General features: G+C 49.3%; 1 protein-coding gene across 2 annotated transcripts; it reads left to right on the top strand.

The window, feature by feature from the left end:
* Window positions 1-3,827: 3,827 nt before the first annotated feature.
* On the top strand, window positions 3,828-23,704 carry LOC122380406 (BAG domain-containing protein Samui-like). 2 transcript variants are annotated; one of them, XM_043363558.1, is made up of 2 exons: window positions 3,828-3,951; window positions 20,818-23,704. In XM_043363558.1, the coding sequence occupies exons 1-2, from the start codon at window positions 3,895-3,897 to the stop codon at window positions 22,165-22,167; spliced, it is 1,407 nt and encodes a 468-aa protein (XP_043219493.1). In that variant the 5' UTR covers window positions 3,828-3,894; the 3' UTR covers window positions 22,168-23,704. The 2 variants fall into 2 exon arrangements, with proteins under 2 accessions (XP_043219493.1, XP_043219494.1); XM_043363559.1 differs by lacking the exon at window positions 3,828-3,951 and adding an exon at window positions 20,114-20,505.
* Window positions 23,705-23,940: the final 236 nt, after the last annotated feature.

The raw sequence follows: 23,940 nt of genomic DNA, 5'->3' as shown, positions 1-23,940 counted from the left end.
AGGCTATGACCTCTCAGTCTTCTACTTTCAATGTCTCCTAAAGTGGTTCCCATATCTCATCATCATATTTTAGCACGAAATTGGCATCAATTACACGAAGCTGACCAGAGAATACGTTCATAATAATGTTAGATCCTACTAAGGCTGTATGTTGATTGTTGAAACCAGGCACAAGTGATACATTTCGAGGCACATTTACTAGGTACCATTTTGGTCGCAAGAAAATTTTGCGGGAAGAGCTCGCAACTTATAGTTTTGAAGAAAGGCGAATATATTTTGCCAAATAAGGAGATTTTAGTAGCTAGTAGCTACATCAAACTGCAATTCTAGATCGTGACCATTTAACCCTCGCCGGACCTATTAGTTTTCTACATACGCGCCGGCCGAGGGGGGGGGGGGCGGGTACGACCCCCTCTCGCCGTTTCGCCCCTGGTGGAGCTAGCGCGTCGCGGAAAAAACGAGCGTGTGCGCCGTTACGAGACGCAGAGATTGGTACCCAATTTTAAGGTCCTAGGTCAACCGGTGACCTCTGAGGTCAGGTCAAGTGTCCCAGGGTACGGTTCAGTTTTTGGTGAATAACTTCGCAAAAAACGGCCGCAGAGCCGCGATTTTGGCAGCATCGTATTCGCCTCGCTCAGGCGCGTCGAATGATATACTTTTTGTTTGGGTCAGGTCAACTTAGGGTGTTGACCTCAGGTCAAGGTCAGGTCAGCACCCCAGGTCACGAAGTTGGTTGAAAGAGGTCATGTCGCATATCATTCGATTCGGCAGGTCTTCCTGAGTCCATTGGTGACTTTCCCGACTAGCTAGCTCAATTTGATCAAGAGTTATTGACGAAAAACTAATATGACCTTGATGACGTCAAAAATGACGTCACGCAAGGTCACAATTGCGAAAATGACGCATCTAACCTTGCAAGGAGTGCATCAAATCACGATTCTGTGTGCTTGAGATAGTTGGAGATCGTTCCCGGCGCCAGAATAGCAGTTTTCATTTTTTCCCATTGACTTATAATGGTGAGGTCACAAAAATGACCTGACCTCATATGACCTTTAGGAAAAATCCGAGATATACAAGTTGTGAGACTCATAATGGATACTAAATCCTGCAAGTTTCATTTCCCTGTGACATCTCCTCTGGCAGTGAGGGCGTTGGGAAGTTGTGACATCTGAAGACCGTGCAGAGGTTCCCTTATAACGTCATAGGTCAGTGACCTGACCTGACCCAAAAATGCGGTTGTTGTCAAAAGTTCCGGCTTGAATCAAAGATCAAGTATGCCAAGTTTCAGCTCTATCGCCAGCGTGTTCGGAGCTATCGCGAAAAAAACCTATGGGGGGGGGGGGCGGCACCCGCCCCCCCCTCGGCCGGCGAGGGTTAAAATTAAGGGTTAGTAAAGTTATGTTAAATACTGATTTCTGAAAAACAAGATAATTTTCCAAGCTACAAGGCGTGTGATATAAGCAAACTTTATCATTTCAGGTAAAGCACAGCACAGTAAATTTCGGTTAATTAGATATCTCTGCATTTACATTTCTGGTTTTGTCGAAAGTAGACCAACTTTCATAAGAGCTCAACAAGTGAACAATGGGTCTTTGCCCTTTGGTGTATTGTTTGCATGAAATGTATATCATAACTATATGATAACAGTTTTGTTCTTGTGAGATAGAAGAAAACAAGTAAGATATTTCTGTCATTATTTGATATGGCAGGCATTTTGGCATGGATTGACCTTGTTGACGGACATATTTTGAACAGACGTAGAAGAAAAACGATATCTTTAGCACAGTTGTTATTCATCAGGATAAACAAATCGACTCCATCTTTAGTGTATTGTCTCTCATGTATCCTGTATCATACTTGAAGTCGGTAGTATGTTGACCAGGGAGACGATGTTTTGAGTGTTCCCCTATACTATTTTTTTTCTTGCATAATTTCCCAGAACTTGACAGTCATATTGAAGAGGGGTGGGTGTGGGTCGCACCATTTATTCTCCAAAACTACTAAGCCGTTTTTATTTGTAAACGACCTATAAATATCTGTTAGATATTTTCTGAGAAGTAATTGAATTCAATTGACCGTAATGCTACGTGTGACGTCACTGGCAAGGTCAATGTAAAAATAATCATATTTTTGCAATAACTGACAAATATGTTGTGTAAGCAGCTAAAAGGCATTAAATGTTTTCCTTTTTTGTCCAGTGTGAATTTTGTCAAATGTCTGTGTCCTTTGCTCATCGCTAGCTGTTGCGCTCTGCTATATGGAAACACTGCCGTTTCCACAGCGTCTATATTTAATACCGCCACCACCAGTAGAAGCCGAACGGCTCCTACACCCCTGAACGGGGGTCACCTCCTCTACGGCTTCTCTGCGCGGTAGCAGCGGCTGTGGGGCGGGGCGGGGCCACGGTTCGTCGGAAGGTCATCTCAGGCTCAAAAGAAACGGTATATACCATTCGAAAGCTGACGGTGAGCTGAATCCAAAAATGTATTTTTTTATAAAAATCGATCGATGGCCTTTTTTGAAAATTGCGTTTTTGTAAAAACTTAATAATCTTTTATTCAACGGGCTGTCCCGGACATTCTTGAAAACATAAACATGTATTTTTGAGTTCCAGTGAAAGCTGAACGCCAAAAGAACAATATTTAGCGAAGCAATATTTCCAAACGTTAATATGCGTCTCCCACAGCCGAAAATAAGGCGCAATCACATAGCTCAGTGTCACGATGGACCAAAGTCAGCCACACAGAAGCGTGAAATGACCCTTATCGACTCGCAGACCCGGCGCTCTCGGCCCGCCTGACCGGTCACGGAAAGAACGTTCGGCTCTCGATCTACTAAACAAATGTCATATTTGTCAGTTTAACTGTCCACATCGCTATTAAAGTTATTCAGGATACCTGTGAAGAAAATTCATTGTTCTGCTCGATTTACAACATGCTTTAATTTACATTTTTCTTATGCATATTTTGTTCCATCCAGCTGCGATCAGTGCCCGCGCAGGGGAAGTGAGCGGGGTTTCACTGTCAGAGGCTGTACTGGTGACAGCTGCTCGGCCGTGCGACCGGTCAAAGGTTACCCTGCCCCGCCGGGCGCTACCCCCACTCCACCCGAGCTGAGGCCGGTGCAGCCTCTGACATTTCAGCGCGGCCAATTTTCCTTATATGGGCATGATACCAAGCTCAATTGAGCAAAGTAGACATGAACAAATGCAAATTAATGCATGATGTGAGGATGACAGAACAATGAATTTTCTTCACAGGTATCCTGAATAACTTTAATAGCGATGTGGACAGTTAAACTGACAAATATGACATTTGTTTAGTAGAACGAGAGCCGAACGTTCTTTCCGTGGCCGGTCAGGCGGGCCTAGAGCGCCGGGTCTGCGAGTCGATAAGGGTCATTTCACGCTTCTGTGTGGCTGACTTTGGTCCATCGTGACACTGAGCTGTGTGATTGCGCCTTATTTTCGGCTGTGGGAGACGCATATTAATGTTTGGAAATGTTGCTTCGCTAAATATTGTTCTTTTGGCATTCAGCTTTCACTGGAACTCAAAATACATGTTTATGTTTTCAAGAATGTCCAGGACAGCCCGTTGAATAAAAGATTATTGAGTTTTTACAAAAACGCAATTTTCAAAAAAGGCCATCGATCGATTTTGATAAAAATTACATTTTTGGATTCAGCTCACCGTCAGCTTTCGAATGGTATATATCGTTTCTTTTGAGCCTGAGATGACCTTCCGACGAACCGTGGGGCGGGGGAAGCGGAGAAGGGAGAGCCAAACTCAGGTGACGCGACGCGCCGCACCGCGCCGAACCGCCGCCGGGCCAGCCAGTCGCTCGCTGACGGCGGGACTAAGAGGTTGTGTCGGTGGACTACTGAGGAAAGGCAGCATGTTTTTCGAGACGGAACCGCATCGCTGGGGCTTCCATCACACTGCTGGCTTTACGGTGAGTGAGAAACGTGTGAGAGATGTCTGGGCTGTGAGAAATGTCTGAGGAGACATGTGTGAGAGAAGTCTGACATATAAGAACGTGTGTATGTGATGAGTGATAATAGGCCTAAGTGAGACGATATGAGACGAAAGTTTGAGTGGACGGTAAAAGAAATGCCTGAATGCTTGAGCGTGTGTATTAGATAGATAAAAAACTGTGACGCAAAGTTCTTCCTTATTTCATTTCACCTTGCATTGTTATCTTTTTATGAGATTTGAACACATGGCCAAAAAATTGAAACACAAACAAATGGTCTACCTATAGTCCGCTTGACCATACGTAACAGTTTAAATGCCTTCATCCCGTTTAATTTGACTCCGAAAAGGAATTAGCTACGACTGCAGAGACCTGAGCCTCATCTCCCTCCTGGTGGTTTGCCAATTTCACTGGCACGCACCTGTCCCGTGCTCTGTCTGATTTGCATCTCTCCCGTGGCTAGTCTTCTCTCTCTGACACCTCCATTCGCTTCCCGCTGCCGCGCCGGTGACGTTTTTAGCTAATAGCCTCGGTGCTAATAGCCTCGGTGCTAATAGCCTCGGTGCTACGGTAGGCCCAAAGAGCTCATATGATAATAGTGTGGAAGGAGACAGAGACAGAGATAGAGACAGAGCTACAGACAGAGACAGAGACAGGGATGAAGAAGAGAGAGAAATGAGGGCGAGAGAAAGATAGGGAGAGGAGAGGGAGAGGGAGAGGGAGAGGGAGAGGGAGAGGGAGAGGGAGAGAGAGAGAGAGAGAGAGAGAGAGAGAGAGAGAGAGAGAGAGAGAGAGAGAGAGAGAGAGAGAGAGAGAGAGAGAGAGAGAGAGGAGAGAGAGAGAGAGAGAGAGAGAGAGAGAGATCAAAACGATACTAAGTCTCCGGACATGAAACAGCTCCTTTCGATGCTGGTCATATAGCGTTGGGGGCAAGCGTTTTATGTATAGGAGGGGCACCTACAGAGAGGCACCTACAAATATTTCAGTGTGGTTTTCCTTATGTTTTATGCTTTTCCCTAAGTTTTATATTTTTCGTCATTCGAGGGCAACAAAGGTATTTCCTGTTAGTCGCTGAATATTCCTATTGATGCTGCGTTTCATTTATATATATTTCAACCAATGAGGTATACTTGGCAGTTGGCATGCTGGAATCATAAGTTCTATCTGAGATATGCATTCAAATGGAATAGAAGGAGGCAATTACAACAGTTATGAAATCGTTGACATAAGTTCGCCGTTGAGGGTCCGAAAAAAGGGAAGGGCCAGTCGTTACGTAAGCTACTAAAAAGTTAAGACGTCTCTCACATTACCTATTTTTCTGTATATTGATCGGGCCTTTCTGATAGTTCACTTATTTATCCTCAACCGCTTTACCTCCAACCTTCTCCCATTCTGTCTAATTTCCTTCATTTACAGCTTGTCTTTCTCCGCCCTCTATCTTCACCCCTGTACGCACGTCAAGGTTCATCTATACACCTGTCTGAAGCCTACCTCCCCCCGTCCTCCCCACCTCCATGGCCAATTCATCGTCTGCCGACCGAGGCGCCTTATTTGGCAGGGTGGTGCCACATACGTCATCAAACCGCCGTCAGCTGATATTTCATCACAGAACTGAGCTTTTAGATACCAATCATGCATTTAATAAAACGGATAACTTCTTGTTCGGAACAAAAATAGTGGCAACATTCACTATTGAGTATTGACAATATGAAAGGGTGACAGAAACCCTGTAGTACCGAACTTCTTCCAATTCCCATGTTCGTTGTTGAATGATAATCTTAAAATAGACATAATATCTCATCAACAGGGTGATTTTGAGCATCATAAGCCTCCAGCTTCACTTTAGATGCAATTCTATCTGCATTAGCTCAAGCACAGATAACAGTAGTACTGTTAGGTATATGTGGCTCAAGTACTACTGTTATCTGTGATTCAAGATCAAGGCCGTATATAGGCTCAAGATAAGCATTGAGAAGTAGGCTGGACTGCACACAGATCGACCGAATGCGACCTTCAATCACGTAGTTCGAAAACAATATTGGCTGAATTTAAATTCAACCGATTACTGACCATTTTCCACCACTTTCTTCAGCAGCGCTGAGTGGCAGACTGAAAGAGCTTCTCTCATATCTCAGCCGTCTATGTTAGTCGCCTTCAGGCAGATGTTTCTCAGGTCGTGAACCAGTAGCAAACGCCGGTCCCAAACTGCCCCGCAGAGCCACACTGCCAGACCTGTGGCTGAACTGTCTGCGGTCGGTCCGCTGTCGTGGCCCGCTGCACACAGTCATGCCGCGCCATGCGCCGCTTACGTCGCACCTGGCGCGCCGTGCGCCAGTAACGCCGCGGTCAATTAACGCGGCGCGTCACACTCACCGCGGTCGGGCGCCGAGTGCGCCGCATTTGTCACGAGGTCACGAACTGAGCGATTTTCTGGAGAAAAAAGTTAAAAGAGGGAGAGAAAAAGGAAGAGAGAGAGAGAGAGAGAGAGAGAGAGAGAGAGAGAGAGAGAGAGGAGAGAGAGAGAGAGAGAGAGTAAGAGAAAGAAAGGAGGATGCAGGAGAGGTAAAAAAGGCTGAAGGCGCTGTGATGACTGAAAGGTAAAAAATGACACTTGTTTCAGATAGGTAGGTGAAGGTCCTCTTGATGATATGATGTCATTATTGGTTAGCCGGTTCACTAGTGTTCCATTTCCAGCAAGGCTTATGTTTCCTACGGTCATAATTATACTAAAAAATAGTGGTTTTCGGCCAGATACCTAAATACATATCTATTATTTTTATAATGGAAAGTACGCAAAATGCGTTTCTATATACCTAGGTACCGACTGTGATGATCCCTTTTTGCTATCGAATTCACTATCAGCTTCTGTGACATATTACTTAAATATTTACAAGAGCATTGGGAGAAGCTGCTAGGGTTTCCCCGAGTTGTCTCCTGCACCCACCGCCGCGGTCAATATTTTACCACGACGGTTTACGGTTTGACGCCAGTGGCCCACATCCTGAGACTCTGTGGGCTTCACCGTTACACTCTGCCCGAGCTGAGAACATTGGCGGGAGTCTAGCCGGGCAGTGGGAATTGGCGGGAGACTGGCCGATCGGTGAGAATTGGCGGGAGTGGGACAGGGCCGTGAAAATCGGGCAAGCCGGGACTCTACGAGTAGATTAGGCCGGGCTATGGGCGGAGAGAGAAATATAACATAAGATATAGTATAGATCAGAATAAGATCTAGTAAGATCTAGTATAATATCGAGTAAGATCATAAATTATAGTATACCTATCTGAATATTGATAAAAGTTTTGACTTCAACAAGCATCCAGATAAAAAATGTTACTTTTCTGACCCAGCCGCTATTAAAATGCGAATATACCGATATGGCTGAATCTATCGGTCGAATGCGGATCTGACTATAACCCCACTCTTAGCAAGGTCAAACATTTCCAGAATAGGTCGCGGATCCGGTCTTGATCCGTCTGCCGTTTCGAATGTCCTCCGATTTGGTCGTACCTATCCTGCATCATGAATTTTATGAATTCAGCGGCCCATCATCGGATGGCGTTCCACCTACAGGCCACGACTGGTTGGACTTGTACCCGAGGTCGTTAAAAATATTCGACATTTTGCTCAGACAAGCTATGTAAAAATGGCAGGCCTATTGCGTAGGTAGATAGTTTGCATTCATCTGTGTTTCGCATGCACCTAAATCAGTAAAAGATCAAAGTATTTCCATATGACATGTGACTGATTCACCGCAGCGGTTTATTTCCGCGTGACATTGCCAAGGTTCACCTCAAACGCGGAAAGAAACCTGCATTTCTCAGAGGTAGCTTTCTCGGTACCTGAGCTTCCAGTGCACCTGCCGTTGATTTCGTGCTGCCTCCGCTGCTCAGTGGAGCTTGCAGAAGCTCTGGCACGACAGCTGGCTCAGCCGCTGCAGCTGCAGCTGCGCGGCGTACCCAGCTGCGCGCCCGGCGCCCGGCGGCGGCGGCGGTGCGGCGGCGGCGGCGGGCTCGCGCGGACCAGTGATTCAGTGGTCCGGCCGGGGCCGGCGCCGCCGCCGCCGTATTTGGAAGCCGTCGTCTCGGAGCTGCTCATTGTGATGCGGCCCGGCGCCCCAATGCCGCGGCCCGACGCACGCGCTGGCGCCGCACCGGGCGGCTGTGGTCGGCACGGGATGGATCCAGAGCTTCGAGAGTGGCACGCACGTCTGGGCTGACTTTTTTGATGAAGAGCCGGATACTGGCTATTAATAATAATTATAAAAAATGGCGACCGCGGAAAAAATCGAAATTTATACCTAGTGATTTTTTTATTCAATATTTGTGAATAAGATTTCCAATACCGGAAAATTCAATGCCTACGAGGCTAAATGTGGATAGCGGTTACGCACCTACAAAGCCAATAGCGAAATCGCGCATGCATCCTGCGCCGATTTCTCGGACCAATTACGGCGACAAAAAGCGAGAGCCGATTTTGCCTCATCAATCATAGCCCGGGTTCTTTTGTATGGCTGGCTGTGTGGGCCGTTCAACCATGGCATCGCCGCGGATCCCGCTCGTCAGTTGGTCGTGTCACCTCAGCTATCGCGGGAGAGGCTGAGAGCTTCGCGTGCAAACACAACTCTCCCAGCCTCTGTTTGGAAAGCGGACTGGTGATGTCATCTGTGTGACGTCATTGGAGCGCGTGCCCTGCGGCGGGCGAAGGTCACAAACAGCGCGCGACAAAAGGTAACACGCGTGTCCCAATCACGGGGTCATCATGCCTCCATGGCGGTGTTTGTCTCGTTGATCACGCTACGGCGATGCTCCGATCGAGACCGATTAGGGTTTTCGGGACGCTTTACTGGCACGTGACATGCTGATTACAGGTGCAATGAGGTCGTGAATGTTCAGTGGACTGGCCCGGGATTTGTTGATTTTTTTCGGGAACGTTAGGAACTAAAATGGATGTTTTCGTGACAGAAGGTCCCTGAGTTCAGTCTCAAGAGGTTGGTGGTGACGTCAGCAAAGAAAATTACCTTTTCGTGCACGCTATACGCTTGCGACGTATACCTATTTATATTCGGTTGGATCAAATATGGCGCAGAAGATACGAATTTTGGGTACGATTGGTTTCCGGTTCACTGAAGCTCCATAGAAATGCGCACGAAATGTGTCGGGCCCCGTGCATGGGTGTCAATAACACAATGTTGATGTACACTTCTGCATTCGGATCACGATGCGCCGAAGAAGTACAATTTGTGGAGATTGGCAAATGTTATCCCTGAATTTCGTTTTCTACTGACAGATTGAATCCGTTTGTTTATGGAACTAGTTATTTATTTACTACCAGGGTCACTGTCCATGCAGTCTTGTTCAACCACCATAGACCCGCGACCCATACCCGGCGCCTAACACACGGCCAGTTGTGCATCCTATTTCTATCATACGTCGCGTCATCATTAACCTCAACCCGTGGGTCACTTCACACTGTGACCGAAACATCCCAGACATATCCCCAGCCTTGAGCGGCCGAGTCAAGGGGCCGGCTCCTCAGCCTTGACCGCGCCAACAGGTCGCCGTGGCAGCTGACCCCTGGCCCGCCACACGCCTGCCACAGACCAACTGTTGTCAAGGTGTGTTATGACGTATTCTGAGAATACATCGTCCCAGAACGCAGCGTCACCGGGCCTTGATTCGTTGTCGTGACTCGTGAGGTCGTGTAAATTACAGCGAGACGCTCCAGCCCCGTGATTTGTGTGTGAGATCGGAGGTCGAGTGAGAATGTTTAGCATGCTCGCTCTCAGACCGGCGTCATGGATCGCGCTGTCACAACGAACAAGTTTCGTAGTTCGTACGTGTTTATATTTTCCTAGAGTTTCAAAGTGAAACAGGTTTCGACAGAAATATTTAAATGTAAAGCGATTACGAAACGGGCGCATAACCGTCCAACGTGCCATTCTCTGGTCTCCCTAGCCGCTGGATTAGGGCGGTTGTCCTAGGAAAATACCGAAACTCTCGTCATCAACGTGACTCTACTCTCCACGAATGATAATTATTTTACCACCTCAACTTTCACGACGGGACAAACATGCTTTCTAAGTGGGGCCGTTTTCAGCTTGTTAGCTCGAGAGCCAAACCAAACTAGTTTGAATCGAACACCGAAACCCAACTTCAGACCCATCTGCCGTCAACTGCCTCCTCTGTTGCACGATGTTGCGCGCGTGCCAACTGGTCCCGGCACTCCCCACTGTCCCGGTCACCCGCTAACCGTGACGGGTACTGCGAGCTGAGACACTCCAAGGTCTGGGCCCGACCCCTCTGTTCTGGTGTCAAAGGGTCGCGGCCACCACCACTCAGTCGCCGCTGGAGAGGATATGTTTACGCGATGATGCAGGCATCCATTCGGTTGGGCCCCACAGATGATAGCTTTATTGCAACTGTTGGACATGTAAAGGTAAAGGTACGCAGTGATATTGCGCTTGTTGGCATATGACCTTTGACTGCGGAAGTCCAATAATGAATTTTGAGGGCACTTTGAGGTTTCTCGATTTGAACGCACCCATGAGGAAAGTGCGATGGCGGCAAAATCTATGCATGGAGAGCTGAAATAAAAAAACATGCATCCCTCTTATAGCCTCTTTCTTTTTGATCTGCTTGAATGCGTTAGAGATACGCCTCTCTTGCCATGCAGCACTTTCCAATGTTGCAGTGCTGCGTGAAATCACGACTTTTTCGCCCTCGGGTCACTGTCGTCACAGGTCGCTGCTTCTGGAGGTGAAACTCCCCGGACCTCTCCCTCAGCATAACTCACAGGGTCGTTCGTACCCAGCCAAGCGGCAAAAATAACCCAAAGCCGTCGTCCAAGAATCCATTTATCACTTAGCGCAGCGACTACTATAGGTGACACCGGCACTCTGCTCATCGATTTCGGAGATCGTGTTCCTGATCTTTAGCTCCCTGTGCTCGAGGCAGTTGGGTTTCTCCATGGTGCGGCGGCTCGATCTTGTTTGAGTGTCCCTGCGTGAGCCGAACGAGTGTGATTGCTTCAGAACCCGCACTGCCTGCGGGAGATCGTGATAGCACGCGGCGGCAGCAAGGACGCCGGTTTTTCCCTCGGGTTCTCTGGATCGGTTCGTTTTGTGATTGGCGTGTACGAGTGAGACGTGCGCTCCGGTCTTGTTTGGTTGGTTCGCCCCGGCTCGGTGAGCTGCTGAGTTGAGCCCCGGGCGAAAACATCGCGAGGTATTTTTGGTAGAAAGGCTTATATGTAAACTTACTTTCAAAAGTATTGAGAAGAAGTGAAGCTTTTCTCAGCTCAGTTTCACACTGATATCTCACAGTTCGTCAGGACGCTGCTGGGTCGAGCTGTAATCGTATGCAGCCCGGGCCGGTCGGGCCAGTCTCCCAGAACCGTTTTGCCCGGCTCACTGGCCCGTTTGGAGGCTGCCTGCGGGCTCTGACTCACCCGATCGCTCATCCCCGCACCGCACCATCTCCCAGCCTCACCGACTATACTCGGATTTATGCGTCGACTGACTCACTCGGCCAGCCAAGGCCAGAAGGGCTCGCTCGCTCGACTCAGTGCTGCGCGGTCGGCGCCGTAAAATCGTCCGCCGGCCGGCGTGCCTTATTCGGTGGCGAGGAGCGTGCCTGGGCCCGGCGTGCTCCCCCAAACTGGACTCGAGCACCGGAGGGCGTCCGGTGCTCGGTTGCTGACGACGCACCACTCCGTCCGGTGCTGGCGACCGGACGAGGGTCTGGTGTAGTATCAAGGGTAGAGTTTCATAGGTAGGGTCTGCGTCCGGTTTTCTCTGGGAGTTGAGTTTCAGTGGGCGCCCTGCAGTGCGAGGAGGAGTTTATGCTGTGTGGAGAAGCTGATGATGCTGTGGGTGATGATGCGGGCTCCACCCCAGTCACGGTCCTCCATGACCGAATGAGGTCCGCTCGTGGGCTAGTGGAGGCGGTGTATAGCGACTTTACCGCTGCAGTGAGCACAGGGGTCGTATAGACTCGGCTGAGACCAAAACTGACGCCCACCGGGAGGCGTTAGTCACCTGAACGAAATGCGCCTGTAAAAGGTATTTACTTGATTTCGAGGAATAGTCGATGCAGTTCATTTGCAGGGCGTTCATCGGCATGCGTGATTATACCAGGCGCGTAGTAACGTCTCTTCTGCTTCCGTGTGTAGTGTAGCCACTATCAAAGTAAGCTACACTACACAGTACACAGGCTTTCAAACCATTCTTGTTACTCAAAGCGCCCCTGTCGTGTTCGTCATGCATATTTACACTTACCCGGTCTTCCCGCTCAGAAGTTGTCATGGCAACAGTTCCCTGAACAGCTGATGGCTGTCGCTCGGTTCAAACCATCACCCGACCTTCCGAGGCGTTGCCAACTGTGTCTTTTGGGTGTGAATGACAATGAACCTGGTCATCACAAAGGTGACAGGGTCCTGGGAGGAGGTCCCACCACTGCATGGAGAGTAGCTGGCGACCAGTAGAGATTCCCTGCTGCCAAGCCAGTCACCGGGCAGGCTGGGGTGATGTATGCAGGAGAGCACGTGACTTGCTGGTGGTCTTGTGTTGCTTGGTGAGCTCAAGCTGCCTGCCGTTGTGAGGCTGCCGTATAAAGGTGGTGTTTGGGTGTGGATTATTGGGTACGTATTCGACCCATCACGCTCGAAATAAATGTGTCCATAACAATTGCAACACTAAATGGTTTGCCGAATTGCAACCACTGCATTCTGCATTCTTCCGTTTATCACCAATCGAAAAGAGCAAACCACATGCTAGTAAATAGTAAATAATCACATAGAAAATGATGACGATCAGTTCAAAATCGTACTTCATTGCGGGCCATGAGAAAGTTCATTGAGTCCTTCATTTCATCACAGTTATTGCCAGCTGGATAAATACGCATCTATCTGACCTCGTCGTCGCCGGCTGGTCAATCTCTCTATCATATCTCGGCATTGAAGTGTTTGTCTCTGTTATCCCGAGAACTGCGCCGCTCACCGTCCGCCTCTCACTTCTCCACCGTAGACTCCTCTCCGTGCTCCGTACTGCGTCACAGTCAAACCGCCAAACGATGGATTGCGACATAGCTGCCAGTGCGCCCTCGCACACCGGCGCGGTTTTCCATTTTCACCTTTGTGCTTTCGCCCAGGGCGGAAGAGATCTGCTCAAGGCTGTGACTCAGACCGGACTCTTATCTCACGAACAGCTCCAAAGTGCCGAGTCTCATCTCACGGGTCGTTTTCACGGCGAGCTACCGGCGGTCACGAGAAATCGCGTCCTCTGAGGAGCCGGTGCACAGTGAATGGCCGGTGCACAGTGTGAACGGGCCGTGAATGGTGCACCTGTGCACAGCGGGTGGACGTGCAGGGGAGGGGGTGATGGGTGTTAAGAGAGACGCTGGCCAATGACCTACCATGGCGGGGGAAGGGCGAAAGAGACGGTGGCTCTGGCTCTTATGGTCACACAATGGCGGCTCTCCAAGATAAATGCCTTATCATATCTGCATCATGAAGAGAATAGATTTTGAGGTGCATTGCACTTGGGGCTGACGCTAGAAAATGTCATCCTGTGCCTTTTTTAAATGTCATGTTTGCATGAGTGAACTTTTCGACCGTAGCACATGAACGCGACTGACAATAAAAGCATTTCCTTGAGAAATTCCAGAGACACGAGTGGGCTGGCGCGGCTTTCGTTCGTCTCTCGGTCGAAGTAAAAGTGACGTCATGCCATTCACCGGTACTGCTCCTGCTCGCCGCGCCGAATTTCTCCTCGGATGACGTCACTAACACCTCTGGCGAGCTGGTCCGCGCAGCACACCTCTGTTTGAACGCAGCGAGAGCCATTTCCGCAGAGCTGCGGTCACCAATTAGCGCCAGCACCGGGAAAATCCCAGGTGACGTAGCCAAGTCCTCCCCCTAAGAGCCACTAAGGAATCGTCAACGCGCTTGGCGAGTCTCGTGAAAATCGTACACAATGCCGTTCAGAAGCAGCTAATGGGATGAGATTTAACTCAGCCACATCGGTGCCATTTTTTGTAGTGCTGCGAATTTTCCTATGACGGCCTTGGCCCCAAATCGCAGCCGCCTGTCAAAGAGATGCCTCTGTATCCTTGGAGGTCGCGGTGTTGAGGTCAGGCTCCGCTGCCCAAACGGTCCACCCGAGGGGAGTGCCTCTTTGGTTCAGTGAGATCAGCGCCCTGACCGCAGCCTTGGCGGCACCCGACGTACCCAGTTTGGGCTACGTGCGTCACTGGGACGGTCGCCGCCGCCACTTTGGTAGGACCATCGACTTATTTAGCGGGCGCGACTGCAGGCTGCCAGCACTGGCCGAGTAGATCATAGATAGCGCTAATCGTCGACTGCGACTCGGTGCGAGGCCTACCCGTGGCGGCGGCGTGGAGCACCATGTACCCCGCCCGGTCATTCATTGTCCACTGAACCTGTGACGTCATAAATGTCCTGACAGCGGCGACCGAGACACGCCCTCCGTCATTGTTGTCGACGCTGCCAAATTTGGAGCTCAGAGTTGCCGAGGAGGGGCTGGGAAGGCAAGGCAGCAGGAAGCTTGGAGCTTGCTGGAGGCTGTTGCAGCTCTAACTGGCCTGGCGGGTGTTTATAAATGAGGGCGTTGTCACTTTAGAGAGGCAGTGGCTCAGGCTGTTAGGCCATCAAGACAGACTGGGTGGACATGTTGCAATGAATGGGATCTATAAAAAATGAGGCTACATGAGTAGGCATATCTAATGAGATTTGAGAAGCTTTGAATGAAATGAAACCAACTAAAATATTTAACTGGTACCTGCAATCGTCGGTGCGTATTTTTTATGTTAGCCTGTTACAAAGTAAAAATAAGCGCGTTGCTAAAAATGATGATCAGATCAAACCTAAAGCTTCTTGTTGAGGTTGGAGAAATCGCTAGCGAAAATGAGAGTGACGCAACAAAATTGACAATTTCGCATTAGTGAGCATTGAAATGAAAGTGAAATTTGACATTGCAATCAATGAATGGTTTCTGAACGATTGAAAAGCACAGTCCCTTGCTAAAGGTAGGGAGTGCATACCATAAAGTTATAGTTGCTACATTACATAGCCATCTCATTATCCAACTCGTATGCCTATGGCCAATTTGCACATTATTATTACTAACACTGTCGAGCGGCCAGCGTTCCTTTTCTCCAAAACCGGTCAGAGGGCGCCGGCGTGGTTCCTTCAAAGACCGGCTCCAATAGACAGGCGGTGGACTGAGCTAACCGAGCCAGTGGCTCAGCCTTGACTCAGCCGGTCCTCGGCGACCTAGTGACGTCATAGATCAGAAACGACCATTCAGTAGCCGTATGACAAAGGTGAATGATGTAGGTGACATTTCGCAGAACAAAGCTGATCGCCAGTAGGGAACATTACACTAAGACATGCAATCCACTGAAGTTGGCTTTACTGGTAACAGGACCTCAGATGTAGTTGTGAAACGGCAGCGCAGCATGTACGAATTTTTGAAGCAAACTCACACTCTCTGTCTCGGATGTGATTATATCTTCCCAGTCTTCCATTCCCGTCGAACAAGAATAATGGCAAGGCTATTTCCTCCTTCATCCAGGAGAACCAGTATGTGATCGACACTGTTCCTGATGCGAGTGCATATTTACCTGGCGATTATCCACTGAGCTCACCGGTCTAGTCACCACTCACCGATCCTAAAACGGGTACATTAACGACACCAGCGAGTGACTTCAGCGGATTTCAAATATGGCCAGATGTCTCAGACACGGGTACAGACGCCTTGTTGTGTCTCGCAATCGCAGGTTTCGCAGACTGTTGGCGCAAACGATATAGAGACTGTGTTGTACTTACTCTGCGACGGAGGCTCAACAGCCAACGTTGCTCAATGGGAGAGGAAGCGTATGACTTAAAACTCGGCGGCTCGGCCCAACCTAGTTCAAGTGACCGCTTCCCTCCCCCCCCCCCCCCCCCCATCATCCTGCCTTACCAGACTCGAGCTGTCTGACCTAGCACCTGCCCTACATGGAAGGAGTCGCAGACTTGACCAACTAGCAGATGAACATTTTCCAGATCAACTTCGGAGTGTTACGAACACAATAAGGCTGGGTGCAGTGCAAAAATGAACAGCAGAAATTTAGACTGTGCGCTACCGAATTTCAAACAGCGTTACCCAAGAACCCCACATCTCTGATTATCCGTCCCTGGAAGCTTCAAATCCCGCCTCTCTTGACCTCCGTATCACCCGTCTGAGCTCGCTTGATCAGCTAAAACACAGCGCTGGCATGACAGTGAGCCGACCGCAGACAGCTTTTAGTGCACACGAGCAGCGTGCATTGTCTGTGCATTGTCTGTGCTTTGCTTGTGCTCTTTCTTAGGCGCGTTTGACGTCACGGAATAAGGGAGACGTCACCGCCCCGAGTTTTCGTCATGGAGATAAGCAAAAGGATAAGACACTTAAGTCAGGCAATGACTCATAAGCATTTGAGATGAAGGCGAGTGCTTTTGAAAGAAAGAAGGAATATTGCGAACTTACAGACTGCCTTGCGACTGTAAGGCAGTCTAAGGCAGACACCGACGACAAATCATCGGTGACTAATAATCAAAAGTCACTACACATATCGCACTACACATATCGCAGAAACACAAAATAAAATTGGAATGCCTACTACAGCCATGTGCAGCGAGCTTCGTCGGTTTGTTGGGCGGGGCAGGGCATGCAGTCCCGATATTTGATTAAACAGGTGACCGCATGAAGGTCCCGTGTACGCTGCCGCCGCCGCGCCCGTCGTCTGGTCGGCCGGGCAGCTGCCGCCGCCGGCGGCGCCGCCGTCGCCGCCACGCACTACGGACGATTGTGTCAGTGTTTCTGCTAACTATGTTGTTTAGATCTTCATCTCTGGGTTTATGATTTGTTATATCCATGCTTTTGTCACTGTTTCGTTGTGGTTAAAGAGTATGTGGTCAGTCATAGAGCGCGTGCGAGAGAGACCGGTGCGTAGAAGGAATCGGTCCGGTGTCCAGTCCGGTATGGGGCCATGAGGTCAGCTCGTAGGCAAATGCTATTTTGTTATGGATGTTTATATTGTGTTGGCTAGTTTGGTGCGGAGTGAGCGGAAGACAGCCCGGCCAGGAGCTTTTTGAGGGCGCTGGAACGTCGTGCGTTTGTGACATGAGATCTTGTAAAATGTGGTTTGTCGTAATAAATGATGTATGAAAAAAAAAAATATAAAAAAAGACTGCCTTGCGACTGGCGGCAAAAGTTACTTGCCAATGAAAAATATTTTGTGCCACATAAAAAATCGCTTATCTTTCGAAACTGTCGGTAAATGCAGGCATTCATATAGGTACTGCTTTACGGACGTCGATGCATCGACATGCCAACTCAATCCAATACCATTATTGAAGCTTCATCTCCATTGAATTTCTAGCTATGTAGATGCATTTCATCCTGCATCAGAAACTTTTTCGTACACGCAGCTCGAACTACTAATGCTTCAAGTTCAGTGTTTCGGCAGAATCCATGCAAGTCAAGTTTGCGTGAGAGGAGTGGCAGGGGGTCAGACTCAGAGTCGCGTGAGAAGCGTGTAGGGAGTGCTATTGTTGCTTGAGGAAGAATGAGAGGACAGGGGACGGGATCATGTGAGAAAGAGTCATGTGACAGGGGACGGGATCAGGCCACAGCCGTAAGGATGAGGGACAAAACTCAGAGACACAACCACGGTCGTGTTAAAGAGGCATGAGCGAAAAGTCGGGAAAGAGCACTGGTATTGTAACTGAGAGATCGGGACGTCTCAGTCGCGTGCCCTGATCTGTAGAAACATCAAGCCCCAGGGTTACGCTTCAAACCCAGCACGAGCTTTTTAAGCGTCTCTGACCTGGCCAAATCCAAAAGTCACGTGACGGAGCGGGTCGGCCATCAAATTGGTCGCCAGAGTCATTAAATGGTCGAGACGAGAGGCGAGAGGTCGGCTAATGACGCAGCAGAAGAGATGACGGGCTCGACCCACGCGCAGAAATTGGACACGCCTCACATCTGCGCCGGTTTTGTCACAACGCTGTTTTGCTGCGCAGTTTTATGTCAGCTTTATTCTTAGATGGAACTGAACAAATAGTTTTAGGTCAATCACCGACAAAAACAGCTGAACAAACTTGAATGTCTCTTTTTTTATCGCGGGCGCGTTTCCCCACGAGCAGTCTTCCGCTGGTGTTAGTGCCCTGACGTGGGCGACGCATCGCAGTCTCTAGATGAACGAACCCAAATTGGGGCTAAATGTCGTGCCCGGGGCTAAAATCCAGATGAATCCAGCTGTGAAATGTCGGTTGGAGCGGCCGTTGGGTAACCGTCTGCGCCTCGGAGCGGGTGGGCGAACGATTGGATAACCAATGTCGGCGACCGAAGTTCGGTGGCGTGTCAAATGACTAGGCTGATATCAAACGCAGATTTTAAAAATTACCGCATTGGCCAACGGTTTCAGTGTCGACAGGGCGGTGACCTTTGAAAGCAGAACTAATGGGGAGGAACAAACGTTGAGAGCGGAACTAAAGGTCGATGAACATTTCATCTAATGTGACTAGCAATCTGTGAAAGGCAGCGTTTAGAAATGTGAACGTCGTGACGATTGATAAATCATCTTGCCGTACCGGTCACGCTACCCGTGGAAGGGACATTCCACATTAGTCGCATTGCATTCACTGAGACGTGATTTCAACATTTGTAGAGGTTCATTACAAAGCTGATTGCAAGTCAGTGCTAGTTTCCAAGCCTCCTTACAATTTTTCAGTTAGACTTGACGTAAAAGTGAATGCATAGCTTGTCTTCAGCCATCTTCAGCTAATCGAACTATAATTTGCATCCCAAATCTCTTGGCTGTTTGAGTAGTCAAATAAATGGCACAGAAACTATTGGAAAGCATGGCTGAAAGCATCATCTGATTTCAGCAGCTCTAACATCATGGATCACTTTTATGTTTTAGCATTCACTGCCTCCGACAAGTGAATGATAAATAAATGACAGTAGGAGACTGTCTGCCGCGTAAACCTGCACAGAAGAGCCTTTACCTACCTCTGGATCCGAATTAAGCTGTAGTCTATATTATTGAGATTTGTGAAGTCAGTTTGCCAGTAGACGTCATCACCTTCACGTAACGAAAGATCCGCCTAAATCTTAAGTGGCATCTCAACAGTATTTCACGATTCCATTAGCGTGACCATATGCGTGTCCAGACGCCCTGAAAATACGTCTTCCAACCAGTAAAAACATCCCATATACCACTCACGACATCCACAATTCGAACAGGCGACAGCACTTTACCTGCTTTGTCTTTCGGCCTCGCCACCTGACCTCGAAACAAGCGGTCAAGGTCGTCTCGCGTCGGCAGAAAGCGGCTGATAAACTGAACCTCTTTAACAGAATGGCTACCTGCGCCATTTTCGTCTCGGAACAGTCACAATGGCGTCTGGAGGCAGTGAGGGGTGGAAACAATAACTGACTGATTTGATACAGACGCGTCAGAGGAGAAAACCACATGCTAGGTCGCGCTTTCGCTGAGACGGCGCGGAACAGATGGAATCACAGTGGGTGTCGGGAGATAGAGAGATAGAGAGGGAGAGGGATGGGAGAGGGAGAGGGATGGGAGAGGGAGAGGGATGGGAGAGGGAGAGGGAGAGGGAGAGGGAGAGGGAGAGGGAGAGGGAGAGGGATGGGAGAGGGAGAGGGAGAGAGAGAGAGAGAGAGAGAGAGAGAGAGAGAGAGAGAGAGAGAGAGGAGAGAGAGAGAGAGAGAGAGAGAGAGAGAGAGAGAGAGAGAGAGAGAGAGAAAGAAAGAAAGAAAGAAAGAAAGAAAGAAAGAAAGAAAGAAAGAAAGAAAGAAAGAAAGAAAGAAAGAAAGAAAGAAAGAAAGAAAGAAAGAAAGAAAGAAAGAAAGAAAGAGAAGAGGTCGGTATAGATTAGGCGAAGAGATTCAATAGGAAACCTTCAATGACATTGAACGAAACTTAAGAATTGTGTAAAACTATCGGCCACACTTCACTGAATATCTTGCCAAGTGTTCTTATTTGATCATATCCACCTTTGTAGCGTGCATTGTCACGCTGTGCGATACCGCGCTGCGCTCGCACATCCGGACCAATGCGAGACCCGGCGTCTGCCGTCCGCCCTGCACAACGCAATCCTGATAGGCGCTATCACGAGCTGGCGGACTGACTTCCTGTCCTGTCCACCCAGGGCGCTGAATGACGGAATCCAATGCGAAGCCAGTCCTCTATAAACGTGCATACTGCAGTTTGCAGTTTCCAGGGGCTCTGACAGGACCGAGTTGACAGGACTGAGTGTGGTTGTTTTGTGTGGTTGTGTGTTCATGAGCAGAAACTAAGGACTGAACTGTGAGCGTGTGACTTGCGAGTGTTCTGATGGTGGGCTATTTACTTTGGTAGCCTGAAACGAAACCGTGTGCTGTGAAGAGTAGTTGTTCTGTAAACACGATTGGGCCGCTACAGCTATCGCCTACCGCTGTAAATATGTTCAAACACGTCCGCTTTACAGTAAGTAATGGCTCCTGATTGCAAAGTCCGTTGTTGATCACCTTTTTAAGAATATTTTGTCGCTCGGCCGTGTGAAGAAATCATTCTGTTCAGACAATAAAGAAACATCTACGTTATCTTCAACCCACTATGCATGGTTTTGCTAAGGCCTATTAAATCCTCGTCAGATTTAATCATCAGAAAATTAGCAACCAACTATCAAAGTCATCGACAGCACAGCCTAACGTCCTGTCCTTTGTTCTCGTTAAATGGTTTGTGTCATCTCCAGTCGTCAGCGTGGCTCTGACCTCGGTTTTTCTGTCTCTCCGGCAGCCCCCGGACCCGCTGATGGCCGACCCTGCCGGCCGAGCTCGTCCCAAGCTGGGCAGCTTCGACGCCTCGCGGCCGGGCCTGTTCGCTCCGCGTCCCTTCAACCGCGACACTCTGCTGCAGCGCGAGCGACGCTCCTCGGACGGCGCCTCGTGCACCTCCGAGGAGGACCGGCACTCGCAGACGAGCTCCACTGGCAGCTGTGGCGAGCCAGAGACCCGTGCGCCGCCGTCGGGTCAGTCATCCAGCGCGCCGCGGGAGCGCATCATACCCATCCGCCTCGAGGGAGACGATGAGGAGGAAGCATCCAAAGATCCGCCGCCGCAGCGGCCTCTGAGGAAGCACGAGAGACGTGATACCGTTGATGGAGCTGGTGTGGAGACGTCCGTTAAGGGAGGTGAGCCGCGTGACGCTCGCGCACAGAGCTGTCCAGTGGTCACTCCAGCGGAGAATGTCAACACACTCGGCAAGAGCGCGACCAAGTTCGCTCCGCTGAAAGTGAATGAGGCGCTGGCATCGCAGCAGCGAGAGGCGCAGAGTCCGGGAGGAAGGGCTAGCTACCAGAATATGTCACCGAAGCCTTTCTCACCCGGGGCCAGGCCGTTCAAGTCGTCCAGTTTCGGCATGTTCGGATCGCCGACTCGCAGCGTGGACCTGCCGTTCGGCCGCGGAGTCGAGAGCACTGCCCCTCGTCCGCCGCCCGTACCGCCCAAACCGAGCGCTGCTGAAATCCACGCAGCCCGACGGCAGACTACACAGCAGAACCCAGGCCAGACGCACAGCCAGCAGAATCAGCAGCAGGAGCAGAGCACATCGCAGCAGGCGCAGCAGCAGCAGCAGGCTCAAGAGCAGCCAAAGCCTCAGCAGCCCATCTCTGCCAAAGATACAGCGCTCAGTAAGATCGCCACTATTCGTAGTGACCTGGATCCGGTGAACCGTCGCCTGGAATCCTTCAACGGCTGCCGGGGGGACAAGGAGTACCTGTTCCTCGACGAAATGCTGACCCGCGGCCTCCTCAAGCTGGACGGCCTGGATACTGGAGGCGACGCCGACGTCAGGACCGCCCGCAAGGAGGCCGTTCGGAGCATCGAGGAAAGCCTGAGCACCCTGGAGCGGCGGTCGGCCGGCCGGGACAACCCCAGCGCCGCGGACATCCAGAAGAGCGCCAGCGTGGTGGTGGTGAACGGGGTGAGGATGAGCGCCCGGGAGGCCGAGGAGATGGACCGGAGGGCCACCTCGGCACCGCCCCAGGGCCTGGCGCGCGCCGAGCCGGTGGTGGTGACCGGTGACCCCGCCGAGGATAACACCTCTGTAAAGAGGAGAGTCAGTGCTGAGGAGATGGGCCGCAGGTAGTGAGCTAAGAGTTAAGAGAAACGGATACTCGTGAGGCTACTTCACCTCACGTCAGAACTTGTGGTGGTGTCTTTTGTATATAATGTCCTCCGCTCACTGCAAGAGCTCGTGGTGCCCCTCTGGAAGATGTTCGAGATGTCATAAAGGTCCTGGTGACAATGCTCTGGAAAGGCGCGCATCTTGAAAAGAGGAGTGATGTGTTCAGAGACTGGAGGGAGAAAGACTCCATGACGAAAGAAACGTACTTGTAGTACCAAGAGTCTGTTGTTTATATATGGCAGTCAGTTGCAACTGACCGATGATGTTGATAAATTCCCAAAATTTGTTTACTTCTTGTTGTACTTAGGATTGTGAATTATTTGATAAAGCAGTGTTCGTTAAAGTTTTGAAGACACCGCTGAACTTTTTCTTCATGGTGCGCTTACACTTTAAATGTAAGAGTGGTTAAGCAAAGGAATTGAACAGAGTGCTATGATAGATTGTCTGTTACTTCTTTGAGGCGAATCAAAGTTGCGCATAAAACAGTCAAGTGTACTCAGGCTAAGCTATAGCACTGTTACTTGCTTATCGTAGCGGTCGCATGTAATGAGTTTTTATGACTCACGTTTTCCGTTTTACAATAGCATGCCTCTAATGGAAAATAATGCTAAAACGTAGACGAAAAACACTAATCACATTCCGTAAAACATTTCCAGCTGACGGCACAGACCGTTACCAGCCAGCTAATGAAAGACACAAATGTCTTCATGCCTTCGTGTTGTGACAGTGTGGCTGTAATGCCGAGGCGTCTGTTGTAAATAAATGTCCGGTGTGATTTGGAATATTTAAGTGCTGACTGCTGACAGGGCCAAACTTGTATTTGAGAACGTAATATTAGCTAGCACTTACGAAACTACAACAGCGGTGTTCAATTTATAAGGTCTGTCTTGCACTCGCCCTCGCCTAGACACTGTTTTTGAATACGATTGCAAATATTCGGAGAGCGGCGACGCTCTGACTTACTCTAAGTGTCACAGCTTCATTATTTTCCGGGCACGTTAGGTGCAATCACTGTGTTTCGTGAGTTGCTTCTAAGCATGGGTGTGGAACAAATGTGCGGTAAGGTTATACTTGGGAAACGCGTTGTCGAATGCTGACTGTAAAATGCTCACACGTGTGCGTTGTTGATGTTTTTGCAACAATGTGGCTGAAAATAGGTATGCTCGAAAAGGTAGAGGTGAAAATCTATGTCTTTTTTACCTTTTTGAACTCCTACTTCCATGGTTAAATTAGTTGATACATATGTCGTAATTATATTGAATTGTACATGTTATTTTACAATAGACAGGTTCGACCGCCAACGTGAAAGACTCATGATATGAATTCTGGATGTGCCCGATGTGCCTTTCTGGAATGTGGTATGAGACCGCCCTCAAATCTAGTCTGCAGGCGTCAGGCGTAGTGACTGGGCCCTGGCGGATCGCACTGTTGTAATATATAGAAACTTTCGGTGACCGGACTGATGTTTTCACGGTGTAAATAAATATATGATTAATGGATATTTCATGTTTTCTCTGCTAACCTAAAACATTTTGTAATTTGTATCAAAAGATAATTAGCCATTAGGGGCCATGACTAGAACAATATTATCAACAGAACATTCGAATCGCCAGTTACCCCTGAAACTGCTCAAACGCCATTTCCTAAGGCAATTTTGGCCTACAGTCTCGAGCTGCTTACATGCACCACTCAGCTTAAATTTTCTTACTCTCTTCTTTTTTATCATGCATTGTC

Source organism: Amphibalanus amphitrite, unplaced genomic scaffold, assembly GCF_019059575.1.
Source record: "Amphibalanus amphitrite isolate SeventyFive unplaced genomic scaffold, NRLGWU_Aamphi_draft 000097F_arrow, whole genome shotgun sequence".
NCBI classification, from domain to species: domain Eukaryota; kingdom Metazoa; phylum Arthropoda; class Thecostraca; order Balanomorpha; family Balanidae; genus Amphibalanus; species Amphibalanus amphitrite.
The sequence above is the reverse complement of the archived record's forward strand: the minus strand, read 5'-3'. Positions and strand labels throughout refer to the sequence as shown.